Genomic DNA, 22,300 nt, shown 5'->3' with positions numbered 1-22,300 from the left:
CTGGGTAGTAGGTACTTTAATTACTCCCATTGTATAGATAGATGGGGAAACTGGGATAGATAGAGGTTAAATCATTTGCTCAAGGTCACACAGCTAGTGTCTAAAGCAAGAGTTGAAGTCAGTTGTTGTCCTCTATCCAGTGTACCACCAAACTTCTTCTTTGCATCACTAGTGAACACCAATATCTCCAGATTTTGTTATTTCCTCACATTCACATTACAGGGGAGCCTTAACATTGAGTCTTCAATGATTCGTATAATTCACATAACAAAACATCTACCTGCTTTTTTCTGAATGACAAAGATAACTGAGGAAACAAGATTGAGGGAGTGGGGAGGGAAAGGACAGCTGTATTCAAATAAGGTGCAATCTGAAACAGCCGGAACAATACAAAGCTTAGTAGCCAATATACCAACATGTGCAAAATAAAGAGGTAGAGAAATTCTAGGAATAATTCAGTTAAGATCCTCCAATATACATATATACCATTTCAACACATACTTTAATATACTCAACTTCAAAGCAGAAGATATTAAAAAAGGCAGAAAGACATATCTTAGTAAATGTGTCTCAGGATCAAGAAATAAAGGCATTCAAAGGCTTGTATTTTACATAGGAGTCTCATCCTTGTAGTTTTCAAGAAGGCAGTTGGAAGGCACTGGGCATAGCAAAGTACTACTACTACTATGATGACTGCTGCTGCTACTGCAGCTACTGCTACTTCTACTATTACTACTATGACTACTACTAAGAATAATAACATGCATATAGGGCAGCTAAATGGTACACTGGATAAAGGGCTGGGTCTGGAGTCAGGAAGACCTGGTTTCAAATCCAGCCGTGTGACCCAGGACAGGTCACTTAATCCTGTTTGTCTCAGTTTCTCATCTGTAAAATGAGCTGTAGGAGGAAATGGCAAACCACTACAGTATCTTTGCATATGAGAGAACTGATTATTTCTCTCTTGCATTAGTACCTATTAAATTAGGATCAAGGTTTTTCTTCTTTTCTATTTTCTAATCCAGAAATTAACCAGTGTGAGAAACCTTGGGCAAAGACTTACCCAGGCTAAGATCTGATCAAAGAAAGTAAAAGAAATTCTAAGTTTAGATGAATGGTGGATTCCTGCTCATTATGTTTACTCAGACTGGTCTAGGAAAATGTGGATTCTCCCTTTTGCTAGACTGGTGATATGGAAACTGATAAGTCTCTTTGGCCCAGTTTTGTGTGTTCAGTGTTATACCTCAAGACCCTCATTGTAATATAGCCCATTTCTCATTGTAATATTCATTCTCTCATTAATTGTTAACCAATTAAAGTTGATTGCCACCCTCAGGATCACCTGTTTTCCGAGGGCATATAAACTGTGAGTCCACCATCATGAGAGGTCTTTAGCATTTGAGAGTGCCACTGACCTCTTTTATAAATAAGATGCTAGACTTATTAATAAAAAATGGTTAAATTAACCAGAAACCACATATCTCATATTTTTTAAACATCATACCAAGAAAACCCTAAAAGGGGTCACAAAGAGTCAGAGAGACCTAAAATGACTGAATAACCACCACAACAAGAATGCATATATTGCTTTAAGATTTGTAAAATGTTTTACATATGTTAACTCATTTGATATCATTATAAAAATTGAATAGCCTATAACTTAAGAGACAAGAAATAACTTATTACTCACATGATAATTTCTAAATAAATGATCTATATACAGTAAGGCTAGTTTCTTATTAGACTAAGCTCAAAGTTAACACCAAATTGTAAACAGTAAGAAACTCAAAAAGAAAATGGTGTGAGAGAAAATACATTCCTAGACTTATGGACTGTGACTTAGTAATGATAGTCTCATGACCAGTGATGGAGTGCACCTGACAAGGACTCCTAAAAATGCATTTGGCTTTAATCTTGGAAACCTAATCAAAAGGGTTTTAAACTGAAAAGGAAGGTGGGGGGAAAATGAATGAGTATATAAACCAGACTAGATGTCATAAAGAGTAACTAATAATGCAGTGATGACAATAAAAGAGAGCCCCAGAAATCCACAGAAGATAAAATCCAAGAAAGGAACAAGCAACTGTGTGCAGATTAGGCAATAATTAATGTGAACTAGAGACCCTAATTGAAAGAGGCATGCTGTTCATTACAGTTATCATTGAGATTTGGTGGAATGTGATATGTAACTAAAATATTTCTTAATAATAACAATTTTTATAACACCATGTGCTAGACACTGTGCTAAGAATTTCACAATTGCTATCTTATTTGATCATCACAACAATCCAAGCAGATAAGTACTATTATTATCCTATTTTACAGATGAAGAAACTGAGACAAACAGAAGTTTGTCTTGCCCAGGATCACACAACTAGTATCTAAGGCAGGATTTGAACTTGGGTTTTCTTGACTCCAGGTACAATGCTCTAACTTTAATCAGACGGAACAAAATAAATAGAAAACTTGGATGGGTGGGAAAAGGAGGAAAAGAGAAAGCATTATATTTTTAAAAAATACACTCATACTGGGAAATCCAAAAACCAAAAGGGTGACATGGTCAAGAGCCTTTAAGTGAAGAACTAGAAATGATATTATTATCACGTTATAATATAGTTTACCTGGAGAGAGGAATAAATGAGTATTTGGGGAAATTGATCACAAGCCTGGCATGGGGTATGAGAAAATAGTGATAGAGAAACCAGACAGGAAATAATTTCCTGACTTCCTTTCACGATTATTACATCCTTCAGAAAGCAGAGGAAAAAATGAGAGTTTATAAATTATTTTCTTTTCTTAAATAAATGGTGAAACAGTTATTCTTTGCACTTTACCAGGGAGAAACTGTCACAGAGATGTTAAGTGACTTGCCAAGTGACCATAGAACTATTGTCAGAGCCAGGATTTATTTGAACTTAGTTTTCCTTACTCTAAGTACAGATAAATTAAATTCTGGTTATGAATTATAAATTGAAATTATAAACCTAATTTGAAATTTGAAAGAATGCTTAATATCTTATACATAGGCATAGCATTATAAGCAATTAGAAGTTTGGATGAGTTAATACCAATGCATTTGAATTCAAGATAGCACCAGTGTTCAACGTTAAAATCAGGTTCTTCCGTCCATAATTACATGTTCCCACATAAGAATTAGAGGGATGTATATATTTGGGAGCTTATAGTTACAGTAATTTTTCAGTAAATTTATTTTGGTGAATGAACGAGATAAAGACTATGATAGGGAAGCAATTATTTTACAGACAACACAGTTCTAAGAGTTAAAATCAGGAACCAAGAGACAGAAGGTTTTTCTCTTTTGGGGAGAGGCATAACTTTGCTTCAAATGTCTTAATTATTTACCAACACTCTTCTACTTCTCCCTCCTATTTTAACATCTACCCTGGAATTTTCCAAAGATGGGCAAAACCCTAGGCATGGGGACACCTATTCCCCTGGTTGCTATTTCCCAAACTAGGATGTTTTATTTTCTTAGGACACTTTCTTAACAAATAAAAGTTGGGATAGAAAGAGTGTGATTCTTTATTTACTAGTAAGAACACCTGAAATGTCTGGGTATTTGTGCTACCTTAACTATGTCTAGTTGACTATCTATAGGGGACCTAGACTTCTTTCAAATTTACTGGATCCAAGGCTGAATAATGCTAAAAAAACAAAATGTGCTGCATCTACAGTCCCACTGCATTCAATCTAGTATTCTTTTCCAAACTAGAGAGTCAGTCTCTCAGTATGAGAGGTAATATCCTGTCTGAAATAACAGCAAGACAGCCATCACATTAGCAATAGTAATAAATCTGTGTTTGCTGTTCTAGGCACATCATCTTTAAACCTTTCTTTTGATGGATCTGATCATCCTTAGGCTTTTAAATAAGACTGAACGGGAAAACACTTCTACAAATCTATATAAAATCTTGCAAAATTTCCAGGAAGTTGTTAAAATGCTGGGTGCAGGACAGTGGCGTACAAATTTCCAGACCAGAAACATGTCCCTGACAAAGTATTTATTATCTAAATACAGCTGTAACAGAGTAAACATAATGATTTCAACTATTTCTTTTTCAGAAAGAAAAAACTACTAATACAATATGCAGCCATGGCTTCTTTATAATCATTCCCATCACTGCTCTGTAAAGCTTACATTCATAAGAGAAGGAAAGATTTTTATCGGTATTGATTCATATATATAAACCAAGAAAATAAATGTTGATAGTGTGGTTGCATGAATTTTTATTTTGTATAATTTTCTGATACATACCAAATATATCACACATATATAGAGAATGTTCATTTAATATGATGGGTTCAGTTTGGGAAAATCAGACATATTCATAGGCATAGTTATAACCATATTTCAGAGAATCAGAGAACTTTAAAATAGGAAGCAATTTCAGAAGCCTTCTACTCTAATTAAATAACAGGTTCATAAACTCAGAATGGTAAGGGCCCAAACAGGGACTATAGTCCTAAAGAAAGTGAGGCCAGTGAGAAAGAAAACCTCAAACGACTAAGCTCTATCAATTGCTGAAGTGCATTTTTTAAATCACAGATAAAGCAAAAGAAATAGAGCTAGTAAGATAAAAAAATTTTATTGCAAAGTAAAATGATATCAGCTTGTAATTATTTATATTTAAATTTTATTTGAACAGGTAGAAGACATTATAATAAATTATAATAAAAATTTTTAAAAGATTGCATCAGTGAAAACATCTGGCCCTTCTAGTATTGTGTCTCACAGTCAGTACATGGCAAAGCTGTCACTCAATGTCCTATGCTCTGACTACATACTCAGTAAATATTCCATTGCACTACATGGCCTCTAAAAACAACCCAGACCCGAATAAAAATCACCCTGCAATCTTCCTAACAAATTATCATACAGTCTTCATTCATGGGGAATCCACTGCTCTTCTACTTTGAGACAATTCTGACTAGCAGTGGCTTATTTTTCCTTATATTGTTCCAAAATCTGTTTCTGTGCCACATCCACACTTCTCTTTGTTCTGCTCTCTTGATGCAAAGTCTAATTCTGCTTTTTAAGCTGACATCCCCACTAGAGAAATGTTTCAAGAAAGCAGACAGAACTGTAGATAAGCACTTTACAATTATTATCTCATTAGTCTTCACAACAACCCTGGAAGGTAGGTGCCATTATTCTCCCCATTTTACAGATGAGGGAACTGAGGCAGTTAAGTGATTCATCCAGGGTCACAGAGCTAGTAAGCGTCTGAGGCTGGATTTGAACTTTGGTTTTCCTTACTCCAGTCCCAGTGTTCTATCTACTATACCTCTAGACTGTTTAAGAGTTACATGACTTTGATGATATAACCATTCTCTTCCTTTATCTGAAAAATGAAGTGGTTATATTGAGAAATTTCTAAGGACCCTTCAAAGGTCCAGCTTTATATCCTATGATTTCTGCTTCATCAAATCTTTAATGATACTATCAAGTCCCCACCACTATTACCAAGTTCCTTTTTGCTAAGGAAAACAAATCCAGAATCTCCAACTGATCTTGGCATAACACATTAAAAAGTGAAAATGAAGAATATATGGTGGATAATTACTTTTCTTAAACCATGGATATCTCTTGCTTTTGATGATATACCAAAGATCAAACTTTTCTCTAAAAAAACCCCACAAAATAAGTTCATTTTCACAAAGTATTTACTGCACATAATATGGTATTTAAAAAAATAGAAATTTCACTAGAAATGTCCCACTTAAATCATAATAGCTCATTCTAAACACTTTAGCGTTATACAATATTTTCCTTACAACTCTACTTAGTGGGCATTAGGAATATTATCATCCTTATATTTTAGACAGGGAAACTGAGGCTCAGAGAGACAAAGTGAATGGCCCACAATTACACAACTAGTAAGTGTCAGAGCAGAGATTTGACCCCAGGTTTTTGATAACTGAGTGTCCAATGTTCTATCTAAATTGTATAGTGCTTTTTTTCTATTTTCAGTTTTGAGCTGGTCCTCATATGAACCAGTTTCATAGCTACTTTATAATAATGGATTTCATTTGATTCTGGCACCAATCCGATAAGCAAGGCAGGGGTGATAATATAATCCTATATTTAAGATGAAGGACTTGAAGCTTCAGGTGGCCCAGTGATTTAATCAAAACCATACTGACAGCAAGGGCAAGCAGGGGGAAGATTGTTCTAGAACTCTGACTTTTGGCTCCTATTTAAACATATTTTAAAAATTACTACCTAACGACATAGCATTTTATACAAGAGTAAATATAAACAAATCCCATACTTCCTTCCATACTTTTATCCTGGGATATTTTCTACACTACTATCCTGAGTCAAAGAAAGGGCAAAAGTAAAGTAAAGAGGACAATAATGGGAAAGTCTATTGTAAAATGAAATGTGACCAAGAAAAATGACCTATTCCCTACAAGAAATCAGCCAATCCACTCCTTAGGGAGCGCTCATTAAGTACCTAACTTATGTCAGGGACTGCACTAGAGGACAAAATAAAGAAAGACTATTGCCTCAACTCATTGGTCTTACATATCTTCCTCCAAGTTCTACTTTTACTCTTCTTTAGTAAAAATGCACATGGAATGAGGTAAAGAAGGAATGTTTGATGAGAATTTTAAGAGCAAAGTTTGAAGAAGTTTTGTTGGGTTTTTCGTTCATTTTTTTTTCCTATGAGTTCCTTTGCCACTGACTGGCTGTGAGATCACAGGGTGTCACTTAATCTCTCTGCATCTCAGTTTCCTCAACCGAGAGGGTTAGCCTAGAAGGACTTTACATTTTCTCCCAGCTCTACACTTTGTGATGCTTTGATTCTATAACCGGGCCCGCCAAAATCCATTCCTATCTACAACATATGTTATATAGCAAATCCTTAGTGTCCACAGTAAAGAGTAATATTTAAAATATTTGGCACTAACAAAGGGATTTGTGTGCTCACCTGTCACAGCAGCATCCAGTTCATCTTCCTCCACAGATTCCTGAGTAGAGATGCCTCTCAAAGGAGAGAGTGGGTAGGAGGTATTAAGGTTCAAACCCAGCATGAAGTTATGTACTTTCCCAGCACGTCCCTCTCGAGTGTTGAATAAGGTAGAATCACTCACCAAGGCCATTAGCATCCTCTGAACCCAACTCGCTTCGTTATTATTTTGATACTCCTTTTTGGCATCTGGATTTTCAGTGCCTACATACAAAAATATGCGCAATCAAGATGAAGACATCGGAAAACAAAAGCATGTGATAGTTTTGGTTAAGTCAACTCAAAAGTTAAACATTAAATATTATGATTTCTGATTTTCTGTTTTCTTATGATTTGGGGTATAAACAAATGAGTTTACTTACTGTAGCAACAATGTTACTTGCAGCTACTGTGGCTGCATAAGGCCATTAACACCAGCACACAGGAGAGCTGCTAGCACAGGCTCTTTGATCTGCTTTTCTAAGGAAAGCAACTTTAAGATGTTTACAATCTCACTTTAATCAGACATACATATATCATTCACTCAGTTCAGGGCAAAAAACCAGCACCCTGAACTTCAAAGAAAACACAAACAGGAATTACAAGCAGAAATTGTATAAACGGAGCAAAATAACACAAATCAGCAGACAGGCTTCTAGCTATCTTTCTAAGACGTTACATACATAGCCACCAGAGAGAGAAGCACCAACATCTGGGTTTTCAAAGCTGAGGGTAGCTCTTTGGTGGCTACCCAGAGTCTCCACACCAACACTCTTCCAATGAGTGTGCCCCCAAGCAAAACCTCTCCTCCTGCAGTTCTGAGAGTTCTAGCCTAATGACTACCCTCTGAGTATATATACCCTTTTTCAGGGCCCAAGGGCTTCACACCTCTCAAGGGCCTCAAGTCTCTCAAGGGCTTCACACCATTCATGAACTAATTAGCAAAAGGGTATGGGCCTTCCTACAAAGGCAAGACTCAATCAAAGGCACTCAATTTCCTTAGTGCTGAGAAGCACTCCAAAAGAAAAAACTAAAAAGTCTCACTTTGCTTGCCCTTACACTTACATAAATAAATTGAATAAATATTTATAGTTCCCCCTAAAAATGGTCCTGGTTTATTTTCCAGTTCAAAACCACAACTGGGGCTTTTTCTCAAAGAACCAAAACCTGGGGGGAGACTTCCTCCCTATAGTGTTTCTCTGAGTCATCATCCTTTGTACCTTATAGTCAGCTTCATTTTACAGTACACGATGCCACAAGAGTCCCACCTTCTTTCCTATCCTTTCCTTTGCCTACACATGCCAGCCCAATTCCTCTCAATAATCTACTAACCTCTGTGCTACCCCTGCCCCTCATTGAATTTGCCCAAGGTGCCTGAATTCCTAATTGTGGTATAGAGATATATATTTCATATTCACAAAGAATAGGTGACTGAGAAAAGGAAATTTTGGGGGGAGGGCAGGCGGGAGAAATGCAATCATAGCTGAAGATGAAATTTTAATGGAAATAACTTTCATGATTTTCCACTCCTACAGCTCCTCTGTGATTTGAGAGATGCTAAATGTCACGAAGAAAACTTTATACCTCTCCAGGTCAGACTTAAAAGTTCATCATTCCACCCTTAGGCTAGACACGATATGGAATATAACCCACAGTAATTTTCCTCAAGGGTTAGGTCCTATTTGTTTAATCATCACCACTGCTCATGGTCTATCCCATTACCTTTGATATACACAACACTGAAGGGAGAAACCTATTAGTCAGAAGACAAATCATTATTTATTTTCATCATCACTGTAAATAATCTTAGATTGTAAAGTGTTTTTTCTTCTATTTTCAGTTTTGAACTTGTCCTCATATGAGCTAGTTTCATAGAAATTTCACAATGATGAATTTCATTTGATTCTTGTAACAATCCCACAAGCAAAGCATAGGTGATAATGTTACTCATATTTAAGATGAAGCATTTGAAGCTAAGGGAGACCGAGTGATTTGTCCAAGATCATACCAATAGTAAGGCTAAGCAGGGGGAAGATAGTTCTTGAAGTCTGGTATTTTGGCTCTTATTCAAAAACATTTTTAAAATTTCTACCTGATGACACAGCATTTTATACATGAGTATGTAATATATAAGTAAATATTTTAAAAATATATAAGTAAATAAGAAAAACACAGATTCTTCCAAAGTCTAAACCTGTGGCCTCAAGGTCACATGTGGCTGTCTAGGTCCTCAAGTGTGGCCCTTTGAGTGAATCCAAACTTCACAGAGCAAATCCCCTTAATAAAAGGATACATTCTGTAAAACTTAGACTACTATCATGCCCTTCATAAAACATCTCTACTCTGGGCCAAGCAAATCCTTTCAGTTTTTGCTCCCTTCATATGATCTCAAGGCCCTTTACTGTTCTAGGTGCTCTCTGTTTCATGTTCTCCCATTTATCCATTGCCTTCACATAATTTAGTGCTCATGACTGCACATAATACTTTAGATGTTGTCTGATCAGGGCAGAATACAGCAGGATTATTGCCTCCCCAGGCCCAGACAACATGACTTTCTTAATGAAACCTGGGTTTCAATACCTACTGGGAATGCATGGTGTTATGGCCCAACTCTATTAAGAAACTGTAAATCCCGAAGGAAAAAAAAGCAGGGGAACCTTTTAGGTGTTAGCAATAAGATTTCAAGTGATCTTCAATTTTAGCCTTTCTTTGGGGCTCAATATTCTTTCAACTTTTATATAACCACACCTGTATAGTATTTCTTTGACGCACATTTTGTTACAATTGAAGCATCTGCCATTTTATGTCCACTTTTTGGAAATTTTTGGAATGGCCCACTTCCATTACTTCAATGTTCTGTTTATTTATAACCAATGGAGGCCCAAATGGGTGGGACAGGGGAAAGACAGTTACAGAATAAAGGCAAGAATAAGCCATCCCCATTACTGTTGAATCTTTATAGAGAAACATGTCTTACCTTTGGGCTCCTGTGATTCATCATCACTGTCTGAACTATCATTGCTCACGATATGTTTTGCTGTGATATTTTCTGTGGAAAGCAAACAAAATAATTATGACTTGAGATGCTATAGGTTCCCAATATTAATCTACCAGTTTAATACATTTTTTAATTATCTCTCTAGCATTAAGGGAAAAAAATCTCAGCACAAGTGAATCTGTTTAAACATTATATTCTTCTTTTAAAATTGTGATAATAATCATGTCCTTTTTCCAAGAAGTTCTCTCTATTCCAAAAAATAATTCATTTTCCTTTTATTTTTTGCTGATCTACCTTGCTTTGGTAATTCAAAAGAAGATAAGCTAATTTAAGGTGAATATATGAGAAGTAAAGGAAAAATCTAAAAGGACTTACATATCATTTTTCTTAAGAAGGTAAAAAAGTACTGATTTGGGTTATAATTTTATTTTCTGGAATAACTTGTACCACCATGAAATGCACCCATACAAGGCAAAAGCTTTCAATTCCATCCAAATAGAGTAAGCAAATAGAGCTCTAGCTATGCCAGAATATTTAGGCTAAGACAGATCCTATCAATCTGTAAAAGGCTTGGAATAAAGGTTACAAGAAAGCAAAAGACAAAATGCCAAGCCCCGAGGTCTTTCTAATGGAAAGTCCCTCCAAAATGAAATGTGAGAATGTTCTTATCTACCTTCAATGTTGTGGAAAACTTCCAGATTTCTCTGACCCTGACTTTGAAATTATTTTCCTTGTAATCACTTTTAGTCAAGAGAGCCATAGAGTATAGAGGGTCAGCTTTATAGTTATGAAGTGAATTCAAAAACTTTCTTTGACCTATACTGACTCCATGTACAGAGTCAAGTAGGGGGACGCTCACTGAAATCTCAGGTCTGAACCCACCCACGTCTCCTACCCTCAAATTAATGCAATAGAATGCTGGTTTGTGTGTCTGTGTGTGAGTATGCGTGTGTTTAAATGTAATAGCATGGATGGAATTTTCAGCATTTGAACCCAAGGATGTTCTAATAGGCACTGTTTCTACTTCCCACAGGCCTCTTTGTTTATATTTGGTCATTTCCGAGTAGGCACCAGGCATGAGAGCACATAGCCCTAAGCAACCACTAAGTCAATGAATATACCCTACAGAGAGTTGCCAGGATTCCTAGGTAGTTAGTTAAGGAGCCAAAACCAAGGAACTCAGATGCATTCAAGGATTATCTTACATTTACAGACAGGGGCCGCATAGACTTAAATCTTCTATTTTCAGTTGTGAACTGATCCTCATAAACAAAAATCACTGTACTGTCACTACAGCTAAATATGGAAAATGGACAAATTATATGATTACTGATATCTAATTACAATGATTCAAGGAGAAAAAAAATGATTATACTTTCTTCTCATGTAGCCATATTTACATGCTTAGAAGGACATTTTCTGGTTGTTTTCTCATTCTTAGCCTCTCAATAGGGATAGGAGGAACTTCACCTTTGATTTTTATACATATAAGGAACATCCAGATAAGGTAACTATATTTACCCATACAGGTCACCACCTTGTTTCAGATATTACAGCTTTGGAGAGTTGCTGAGACCTGTGAGAACTTAAGTGACATGTCCAGGGTAACAGAGACAATATTTGTCAGAATCAGAACTTGAACTCAGGTCTTTATAGCTTCAAGTCCATAGTCACCATGCCATGCTGCTTCTCCCTCTTGTTATATTAATTACTTTTTTTCACATTCCACACTTTGATTTAAAAGGCTGCTTCCCTGAATATTATCTTCGCTGTATGAGGCTATTTTCAATGTCTTTCTGGTAGATATCTGTGCCTAAAACTCCTATGTTTAACCAGGGTTTGTCGAAGGTTAAAACTTTTGGCAGTTCATATTCACAGACTTAGATTTAGAGTTGGAATGCATCTTTAAAGTCAATTAGTCTAACACTCTCATTTTACAGCTAAAGAAACTGGGATCCAAAGATATAGTATAAATTTCCCAAGATTATCTGAGTATTAAATAATCAAGCCATGATTTAATCCCAGTCTTCTGACTGTAGACTAACACTCTTTCAAATGCAACAATTTGTTTCAGGTCTGTTTTCTATTAAAGAAGCAGTAAGTTGAAGTTACCCAAGCATTAGTACAAAAAAGTTTATATGGATTGTTATCTTAAGAAGCCCTTGGGGGAAAAAAACAAAAACTAAAAATACTTAGGGCCTTCTGAAATGATAATGAGTAAAATCTAAACTATTGCTCTAAAATCAACTCTCAGTGACCTCTTCATTTTAATTTTGGGCAACCCCCTCATCTCATCTGGTTTACCAGATCAGCCCACCTAGAGGCCCTAAACCTGAATGATTTCCTGCAAGTCTTACCCACAGATTTTCAGAAAGATTACATAGAGCTGCCAAATCTCTAGCCGCAAACCAGGATGGGTATCTCATAATAAGAGAATTATTCTATCTATTTTATTATAAAAGTCTTGCTTTCCAAACACTTTTGAGGAGGGACAGGGTCAAAGGAAATAGAATAAATGGAGGGCGGGATAGGATGAAAGGAAATATAGTTAGTCTTTCACAACATGACTGTTATGGAAGTGTTTTGCTTTGACTACACATGTACAACCTATATGAAATTGCTTGCCTTCTCAATGAGGGTGGGTGGGGAGGGAGGAAGAGAGAGAACGTGGAACTCAGAGTTTTAAAAATTAATGTTAAAAATTGTTTTTACATGCAACTGGGAAATAAGATATATAGGCAATGGGGTATAGAAATCTATCTGGCCCTGCAGGAAAATAGAATGGATAAGAGAAGGGGAGGGGGTGACAGAAGTGAGGGCAGTCTGGGGGAAGGGTTAATCAGAATGCACCCTGTCTTGGGGTGGAGGGATGGGAGAAATGCTGAGAAAATCTGGAACTCAAAATCTTGTGGAAGTGAATGTTGAAAACTAAAAATAAATTAATTAATCAAAGTCTTGCTTTCTTGGTCATATACCATTGTCCCAAGCACTTTTCAACATATTTAAGCTCCATCCCTTTCCTGATCCACAGAAAAATAAATTCAGAATTTATCAGGTTTGAGAAGAAACATTTCTTTTCACATAAAATGGTAAAGATGGCATTCTCTTTCCCTATTAGTACACTGACTGAAAAAAATGATATGATTTTATAAAACTGTGCCAAGTAGAAATAAGGAATCAGATATAACTTCTATTTTAACAATTTGGTTATAATCAATTTATCAGTGTTTCTTATGTCTCCCAGTTTCATTTGAGAGATTACTCAATTTTCAAACTACCATCCTAAGACCAATGTGTGATATCAGTGCATCTAGCTTAGATGCTTATCACTTCAGTCATCCATATAGAAGAGAGCATGGTACAAGTTGTTGTTCAGCCATTTTTCAGTCATGAAAAACTTTTCATGACTCTATTTGGTATTTTCTTGGCAAAGATACTGGAGTGGTGTGCAATATCCTTCTTCAGCTCATTTTACAGGTGAGGAAACTGAAGCAAACAGGATTAAGTGACTGATCCAGAGTCACATAGCTAGTAAGTCTCTGAGGTCAAATTTGAACTCAGAAAGTCTTCCTAAATGTCTCAGGGAATAGAGTGCCAGGCCTAATGTCAAGAAGACTCATCTTTCTGAGTTCAAATCCAGCCTCAGATTTTTCCTAGGTATGTTACCCTGGGCAAGTCACTTAACCTTGTTTGCCTCAGTTTCTCCATCTGTAAAATGAACTGAAGAAGTAAATGGTAAACCATTCCAGTATTTTTGCCAAGAAAACCCCAGATAGGATTAGGAAAAGTTGAACATGACTAAAATGACTGAAGAACAATTCTCTTATTGGTTCCGCCCTCACCCAACAGGTGCTGAGGGAAAAAAATCAAAGTCTCCTCTATTCACTGGTATTTGACTTGCTCTGTCTCAATCTCACTCTGAGTCTTTATAAGTAAACAAATTCATGGTAGGTGGCCTTCATAGTATAAATGCTAATGATAAAACATCATTTTAGTATTCAGCTTTAGCTTTTCATCTTCAAAGTTTACAAAGTTATAAAATAACTTTAATCTTATGAAATGAGAATTTCCTATGGCCACAAATGATAATCTTATCCCTAGAGAGAATGTTAAGGATTTTAGAAATTTATATAACTAAAAGGATAATTCAAAAGATTTGTTAATAAAAATTAATTTTTTATTCATAAAGGGGGCTATAAGGAAATTCACCAGGTGTCCTAAGTAATGCTGTTATGATAACTCTTTTCAGAATGATCATGAAGCCAGCTAATTATGGTGGCAATAATAAGTTTTCCTTAATTTCTTTCATTTGGGGGTAAAATAAATAATTAATTTTAGAATTTTTTTTTCTCCATTCTCCTCTGTGTCTGTTTCTTGGACTGAGATTTGGGCTTTATGAGCATTCTGCAAGGACTCTGCTGTTAGGTCATAGTCCTCATTCACTTTTCTGCTGCTATACCAACGCTCCATTACTGATTTGACAACTAATCCAAATTCAGCTTTCCAAACATTTTTATGGCCAGTCAAGCCATCTTGCTTTTGTGGTAAAAGCAAAATTAGTTAACAGTCAAAATAAAGATGGTGATGGGGTAAAATTCTAAATATCATACATATATTCTACATTTTCAGCAATGAAAACTGGAGTCACAAAGACTTAAGAATAGAAATTCTTGAAGTTTATTTGTAAAAATTTACCTATTTAGAGTAGCCTAATTATCCTGTCTTTTTCAAAGATTTATTTTTAGTTTTCAACGTTCATTTACACAAGGTTTTGCAATACAAATTTTCTCCCTATCTCTACCCTTCCACCCACCCCATGTATTCTGATTGTCTCTTTCCCCAGTCTGCCCTCTCTTCTATCACCCCACTCTCCCCCATTATCACCTTCCCCCTTACTTTCTTGTAGGACCAGATAGATTTCTATACCCCATTGCCCTTGTATCTTATTTTCCAGGTGCATGTAAAAACAATTTTTAACATTTGTTTTTAGAACTTCTTAGAACTTTTAGAAGTTCCAAATTCTCTCCTTCTTCCTTCCCTCCTTGAGAAGGCAAGCATGGTTATACATGTATCATTATGCAAAACACTTCCATAATAGTCACATTGTGAAAGACTATTCTTTATCCTGTCTTAATTTCTCATCCATAAGGAAACCATTCTATAGATGTGACTCACAATAACTCATATTTACTTAGGTTATTCTCTGTGGAAGAAACTGGTAACTAAAGACATTAGGCACAAAACTCAGCTCATGGGGTTTGGAAAGATAAGTGCTTTAGGGATAAACATAACATAAAGTCAAGAAACATCGCTATTGTGATTTGAAATTTAGCTATCAATCTGTTCTCAATATTATAATGTTTTAAAAAATAACTACAACAAAAATGAAAAAGCCTATGGCCAGGGGTGGGAACCTGTGGCCTTGAGGTTACGTATGACCCTTTAGGTCCTCAGGTGTTGTCCTTTGACTTGAGGACCTAGAGGGCTACATGTGGCCTCAAGGCCATAGGTTCCCCACCCCTGCCTATGGCTATTTGATAAAAAGTCTAAGTGGAATGGAAGCTGACAGGGGGAAAGAATATTTTGTGTTTCTCTTCATTTCCTCAGTGCCTTAAACATAGCAAGTATTAATAAAGGTTTGTTGAATTGGAATTGAATTCATGGGACCATAGCCATGGATTTTGAAGGGACCTCAAAGACCTGTTATTTTAGAGATAAGGATAGTAAAGTACAGAGAATTAAGCGACTTGCCCAAAGTCCTCTAGGGAGAGAACGTCAGAGGTGAGATTTGAACCCCAGCAGGCCCTCTGACTCCCTAAAGTACACAGCCAAAGGTGTTTCCAATTTATCATGGTGGGACAGCTACAGACACCTAAAATAAGTATAGGGCCTTCTGAGAAGATCATAGGTATATAAGGACATCTAAATGTGTTTCATATGACAACAAAAAAAATAAGAAATAAAGAAAAAGATGTAGAACTTGAAAAGGACTTTAATATATGAAGAAATATACAGAAAAATAGCTAACATACTTATGTTAACTCATTTCATTCTCACAACAAACCTGTAAAGTAGGGCTATTTTCCATTTTACAGATGACAGAATAGACTGAGAGAAGTTAAGTAATTTACCCAGAGTCACATAGCTTATAAGTGTCTGAAGCTGGATTTGAACTCAGGTCTTTCTGACCCAAAGTGCTACATCCTAGTCACTATACCACCTAACTAAGAAACCTCAGTAAGATTCAAAAAAAAAAAAACAACCTGAAGTTTATTCACTGCCTCATTAATTATTGTTTTATGAGTTTTCACATTATTTTATGTAAGAGATTTCATTAAGTCAAACCAATCTGAATGTTTAAATGAAGATTTGTACTGATTCTACCTAATCATTGAGAACTTAGAGATAGTTTTATAGTAGAGTAGAAAGAGTACTGGATTTGAATTCAAAGGACCTGAGTTTAAATTCTAAATCTGATGCTTTACTGCCTTGGTGAATCTTGATAATCACATAAGCTTCCTGGGCCTCGCTTGCCTCATCTAGGCCTCTGAGATCCCATATTGATTTATAATCTTAGGAACTTTAAAAAAAAATTAAAATTTGAGTTTCAATTTATGAAATTTATCTTAATAAAATTTACATATAGATATATGTATTTTCTTTCTTTTCAAATTACCTAATTCTTCTTCCATGGTTGATCCTTTATTTTGGGAACCAGAAACTCCCAGGACTCTATTGAACAGTATAGAAAATGCACTACCCCAAACACCTAAAAAAGAGAGACAGAGAGACAGAGAAAATAAAAGTTAACTGAGATAAAGCCAAATCTAAAAGAACCAAATAATCCTGAATTACCAGGCCTTGATCACATACCCATTAAGAAGTGTAGGGGGTTTTCTTCATATTTTTTTACAACTGTGCCCATAAAAAATTTGCTTCCAAACAAGTCAGGAGCCATAAATGTACCATATTTAGCCATCCCAATCTCATATGGACTGAATTCCACCCAATCTGAAAGTAACAAAAAAATTAGTTAATAGTTTCTAAACAAAGGTACGCACAGATCACGTCTGTCATTTTATAGTTGGTCTTTTTCCAAGACTCCCTCCACAGTCTAAAAATCTGAGTAAAGGCAATGAGATATAGGGTAAGTAGTTCTGGATTTCAAGCCAGGAAGCCTAGGTTTACATCCTGGACTTGAAATTACTTCTGCGATCTTGGGCAACTTAACCTCTTTGGGCCTCAGTTTCCTCATCTGTAAAGTCTGAAGAGTCCAGGATGAGAGCAAAGTTATGTTACTGGTTGACTGGAGGGATGGTGGTGTCCTCAATAGTAAAAAGGGGTAGAGTTGGGGTGGGGAAAGATAGTAAGTTCTGTTTTGGACATGTCAGTTTTGAGACGTTTATGGGGCACCCGATTTTTCAAATGTCCAGTAGTCTCAGTTAGTCTCAATATTTTCTCATGTGAGTCTAGAACTCAGGAGAGATTATGGATACAATCCATTATCTTTTCCAAGAAAACTCCATGGATTAGTATACATCTGGGAGTCTTCTGTATAGACACAGCTAAATCCCTGGAAGCTGGTGAGATCACAATGAGAAGGAATATAGAAATAAAAGAGAAGAGAGCCCAAGATAAAGGAGGATTTGCCATTTCCTTCTCCACTGGATTAAGGCCATCAGAGATTAAGTGACTTGGCCAGGGTCACACGGCAGTATGAGGCCAGATTTAAACTCAGGTCTTCCTGACTACAGGCTAGTGCTCCATCCACTGGCATAATAGGCACTCATAAAATGCTTGCTAATTTGACTTGATCAGGAGTCGATAGATAATAACCATCAGAATATGGATTAGGTAATAAATATCAATAATAATAATAATGCAATCCATTATTCCAATGGACCTACTGATTTCATCAATTTGGGTACTACCTCCACCAATACAGATCACAGCTTATCCATGCCTGTTTGTCCTGTGTGACTCTTTTTCATATCCACTCATAAATTATCTACTACATTTCCATCCAACCTCCCAAGAGACTTCCTTTACTTGGCATTCGATTTAGTACAGGGGCTCTGACTGTAGTGAGTGTTTTATCCCCTTAAGTCCAGGAGGAAAAGGGACATGTCTCCTTTCGACTTTATACCTATTTACTCCTTGGTATAATATCAATTAAATTAGGACTTTTTTACTGTTTTAGAATGATAGATTAATTAAGTGTCTTTGAGCCTTACTAGGTGCAAAGCCCCAGGCCCAAATCCCTATCTACTATGTACTAAGCCTATGTGGGCGTGAAGCCCTCAGGGTTCTAAGGGGAATTGCTAAGACCAGAGTCTATAGTAGGAGCCTAAGTTCTGGTCACTCAGATGACATTTGATGACAGCTAAAGAGTGTATAAAAAGCAAGAACAGAGCTATTTGTAGGGGGCTCTCACCCTTGGAGGAGTGCTGATGTGGAGACTCTGGGCAGCTGTAGTTAAAAGCCCTCCAGCTTGTAAACCCGGATGTTTGGACTTTGTTAAACCCTGGTAACTATGCATTGAGATATGAATCAGACAAGGTCTGATGTTTGTAATTTGTTTGTATTTGCTCTGAAGTTCAGAGTGCTGGCTTTTTCCCCTGAACTAAGTGAATGATATATGGATATGTTGGATTAAAGGAAGATTGTTAACCCCTTAACATCGCTTTCCTTAGTAAAGCAGATCAAAAGAACCTGTGCTGGCAGTGTTCTTGTTTGGCTTGTGTTGTTCTTTCACCCTCACAACAGCTGCTAGCCAAATTGTTGCAACACTTGGAAGGGTGTTCTATACACAGAGGCCACTTAAATATTTTTGGATGAATGAATGAATGTGGAAATTGCTCCTCATATATGTATTGATTTGCCACTTGTATGGATACTTCTGACAGACCTTGCCCTTCTAATGGGTGAGTAACCAGAACAGTTAACTGATTGCTCTAACACAAGCTATCTCTTACAAATGGTCAATGGTATTTGTTAAAAACACAAGATCCAAAATGACTATTTTAATAGGGTGACATTTGTACATCTTTAAGATTTTGAAGAGCCTTAGAGGGACGGTGAACATTTTTCCCACTTATTTCATACAAAGACAGGAAGTTTCTGGGTTATGAATTGCCTTGGTGCCTACTCATTTTCAAACATTCTCAAATAGACATTTTAAACTTTGAGAAAGGAAATTTTATGGGACTCTAAAATACCATTTTCATCAAATCATTCCTCTCCTCAGAAATTTCCAAAAATCCTATCTATTCAAATAACAGGAATAGCTAGGTGGCTCAGTAGAGAGAGCTCCAGGCCTGGAGTCAGAAAGACTTGAGTTCAAATCTGACCTCAGACTGTTACTAGCTGGGTGATACTGGGCAAGTCACTTTATCCTGTTTGCCTCAGTTTCCTTATCTCTAAAATGAGCTGGAGAAGGAAATGGCAAACCACTCCAGGCTCTTTGCCAAGAAAACTCTAAATGGGGACAGGAAGAGTGGGACATGACTGAAATGACTGAACAATAACAAAAATTCAGCTAATGTTATTTATATCACTTTGGTATTTATCTGCTTTAGTTTTTTTTTATATTTTATTTCCCAAACAAGACTGTAAGCTCCTAGAGAGGAGGGACCATAACTTATATTTATTTTTCACACCCATAGGGACCAAGCCCAGTGCCAGTCACGTCTTGGGCACTCAATAAATGCTTTTTAAAAGAATTAACAAATGAATGAACCAAATCACACCTCTATTTCCCCATTTCATCTTACCCCAATTCTTTCCAAAAGATGGCACCAGAGGACTTTTATTTCATGAGTGAAATTATGTCTCTTAAAAGTAACAGTTACATAAAAAAAGATTCAGTGAAAGCATTCCTGAAACGTCTATTTAAGTGTGTTTCATTAGTAATGATTATTTCAGCACAGGGTGTAACTGGTGCCAGTCACCAAGGTCAGTTATACTAAGAATAGAAGTGAACAGCCTAAGCCCTGGGCATAAAAGGGTTGTCAGCTTAGCAGGCTAGGAACCTGCCCCTGCACCCCAGAGGAATGTTATCGGATACAGTGAAGGTGGCCAACAAGAATCAACATGACGGGATTGCTTCTACTTCAGTAATTTAATGAGCAAGAAAGTGGATATATTCTGTTCAGACACCACAAGCCAAGACAAGTCCTTCAGGTGTTATATTTAAAGAATCAAAATGAGAAAAATAGGAGGTCTCTAGTATGCTTCTAACATAGTGAAATAATTCCTAAGAGATGAAATAATTTAAGTTGTATACAGATATTTTATATAAAATTATTACTCTTTATAGTAGATGTGTAAGTTCCATGAGAACAAGGACCAAGTTTTCACTCTGTCTTTTCACAGTGCCTCATGCAATGCTTGGTCCAGAGGAAGTGTTTAATAAATTGCTGAATGAATGAAGGTATATATTTTATTGTTTCTCCAATCTGTTATGTTTTATGTTACTGACTATAACTGAAATCTCATTAGTTTGTCATTTCCCAGAATTATAGCATAGGGCAGAAGGGTTCCATGGGAAACATTCTAAAGAAGTCCGTCATTTTACCTCCAAGTAAAACCACTAGGAAACCATGCCAGAAAGATTTTTAAAAGTTCCTATTCTGAAAAACTATATGGTTCAATAAACTTCACTGTTAGGAAATTCAAACTCATGTCTAAACTTAAGATTTCATGCTGATATCTTCATATCACCATATTTCAGAATCAGAGGGGAACTTTGAGGTCATTTATCTCAACCACTTCATTTTAGCAATGAGGAAACTGAGGCACAGGGTGATTAAGTGATGACAAACACCTGCTTAGCAGCAGCACTGGGATTCCCAGCCCTTCCCTTTATTCCTTATGTTCTCCTGAGGTCCTCTCTAAATATCAGGGTCAGAACTAGTTACAGAACTCTAAAAAGGCCTAACCCAAGGTTGAGTATCATGAGAGACACGCATCTCAGCTTCTTGACAGTTACAATACTTTTCAGGTATCAGCTTAATTAGTTGCAATAAACAAACAAGCCCTTATTTAGCACCTACCTATGTGCAAAGACAATGTGCTAAGCAAGGAATGAGAGAAAAAATTAAAATACGCCCTGACCTTAAAGAACCTGGATTCTACTGGCAGGGTAGGAGGACAGAAATATATAGATACAATTAAACAAAAACAATATGCAATGTAAATATGAAGTATTTCAGAGTTAGGGCAAGAACTAACAATTGGGGAAACCAGGAAAGATCTTCTAAGGGAGGCGACTGTTGAACAGAACCTTGAAGGGAGCTAAGGATTCCAAAGGCAGAGGTGAGGAGAAAGAACATTGCAAGTATGGGAGATGACCTGGGCAAAAGCCTAGAGTTGGGAGATAAAATGAGATATATGGTGGATATCAAAAAGGCCAGTTTTACTCAATTATAGAATGCATAGTAAGTAAGATGATTTAGAGAAGGGTGTGATAAGGACTGGATTTATGGTTTCACAAGCTCCTACAAAAGAACTTTTGGCCAATACAGGTCAGAATCTTCTCTGTAATTAAAGTCTCATCGATTTGCCTAGAGCACTGAAAGGTTAGTTGACCACAGTTGCAGTCGGTAAGGGACAGAGATGGGATCTGAACCCTGTTCTTTGTGCCTTCAAGGCCAGATCTCTTTCCTGTGCCATAGGGCCTCTCCAAATGGCGATATAAATTAAATAATAGCAAGCATTTTATACAGTGCCTTAAGAATTTGCCTTTGACTTTGCAAAATACTTTACATATGTCCTCTCATTTGATCTTCACAATAACTCTATTATGTAAGAGTTATTTACAGAGGAAGAAAATAAGGCTGAAATAGATTCCATTATTTGGCCTAGCACACAGCTAGTAAGTGTCTGAAACAGAATTTGAACTTGGGTCTGCCAAATTTCAATTTAAGGTCTTTATCCATTGTGCTACCTAGCTGTTTCACTTCAAGATTGCAAAGTCCCAGACATACATTATCTCACTGGCTCCTTAATACAACTCTGTGAGTATTTGAAATGTAAAGTGGGTACAGCCTGACTGTAGAAGGCTTTGAATGATAGGCATCTGCATTTTGTTCTAGAGACAAGAGGGAGTCAGTTAAAACTTTGGAATGGGGGGAGACACAGTCAGCCCGGTACCATATAATGACTGGTAATTGTATGGATGACAGATCAGAAAGACAATCAGTAAGTGGGAAAGGTATATGTGGAGGCAATTCTAATAGCCCATGGTAGAGGTGCTGGAAATCTGAGCTACAGTAGTGGTCATACGAATGATTACTAGGGAGGTATATGTTAGAGATGCACAGGATCA

At 36.5% G+C, this 22,300-nt stretch overlaps 1 protein-coding gene across 1 annotated transcript in view; it reads right to left on the bottom strand.

Annotated features, from left to right (window-relative positions):
• The window catches only part of PLA2G4A (phospholipase A2 group IVA), a 165,248-nt gene that overhangs the window by 17,317 nt on the left and 125,631 nt on the right, over positions 1–22,300 (bottom strand). Inside the window, exons 11-14 of the mRNA XM_036753292.1 lie at positions 16,846–16,983; positions 16,649–16,741; positions 9,952–10,023; positions 6,957–7,199 (exon numbers count right to left, since the gene is read on the bottom strand). Coding sequence (XP_036609187.1) covers positions 6,957–7,199; positions 9,952–10,023; positions 16,649–16,741; positions 16,846–16,983 — 546 coding nt within the window. The remainder of the gene's footprint in view (positions 1–6,956; positions 7,200–9,951; positions 10,024–16,648; positions 16,742–16,845; positions 16,984–22,300) is intronic.

This window comes from Trichosurus vulpecula, chromosome 4, assembly GCF_011100635.1.
Source record: "Trichosurus vulpecula isolate mTriVul1 chromosome 4, mTriVul1.pri, whole genome shotgun sequence".
NCBI lineage: Eukaryota > Metazoa > Chordata > Mammalia > Diprotodontia > Phalangeridae > Trichosurus > Trichosurus vulpecula.
This window is presented reverse-complemented; position numbering and strand designations above follow the sequence as displayed.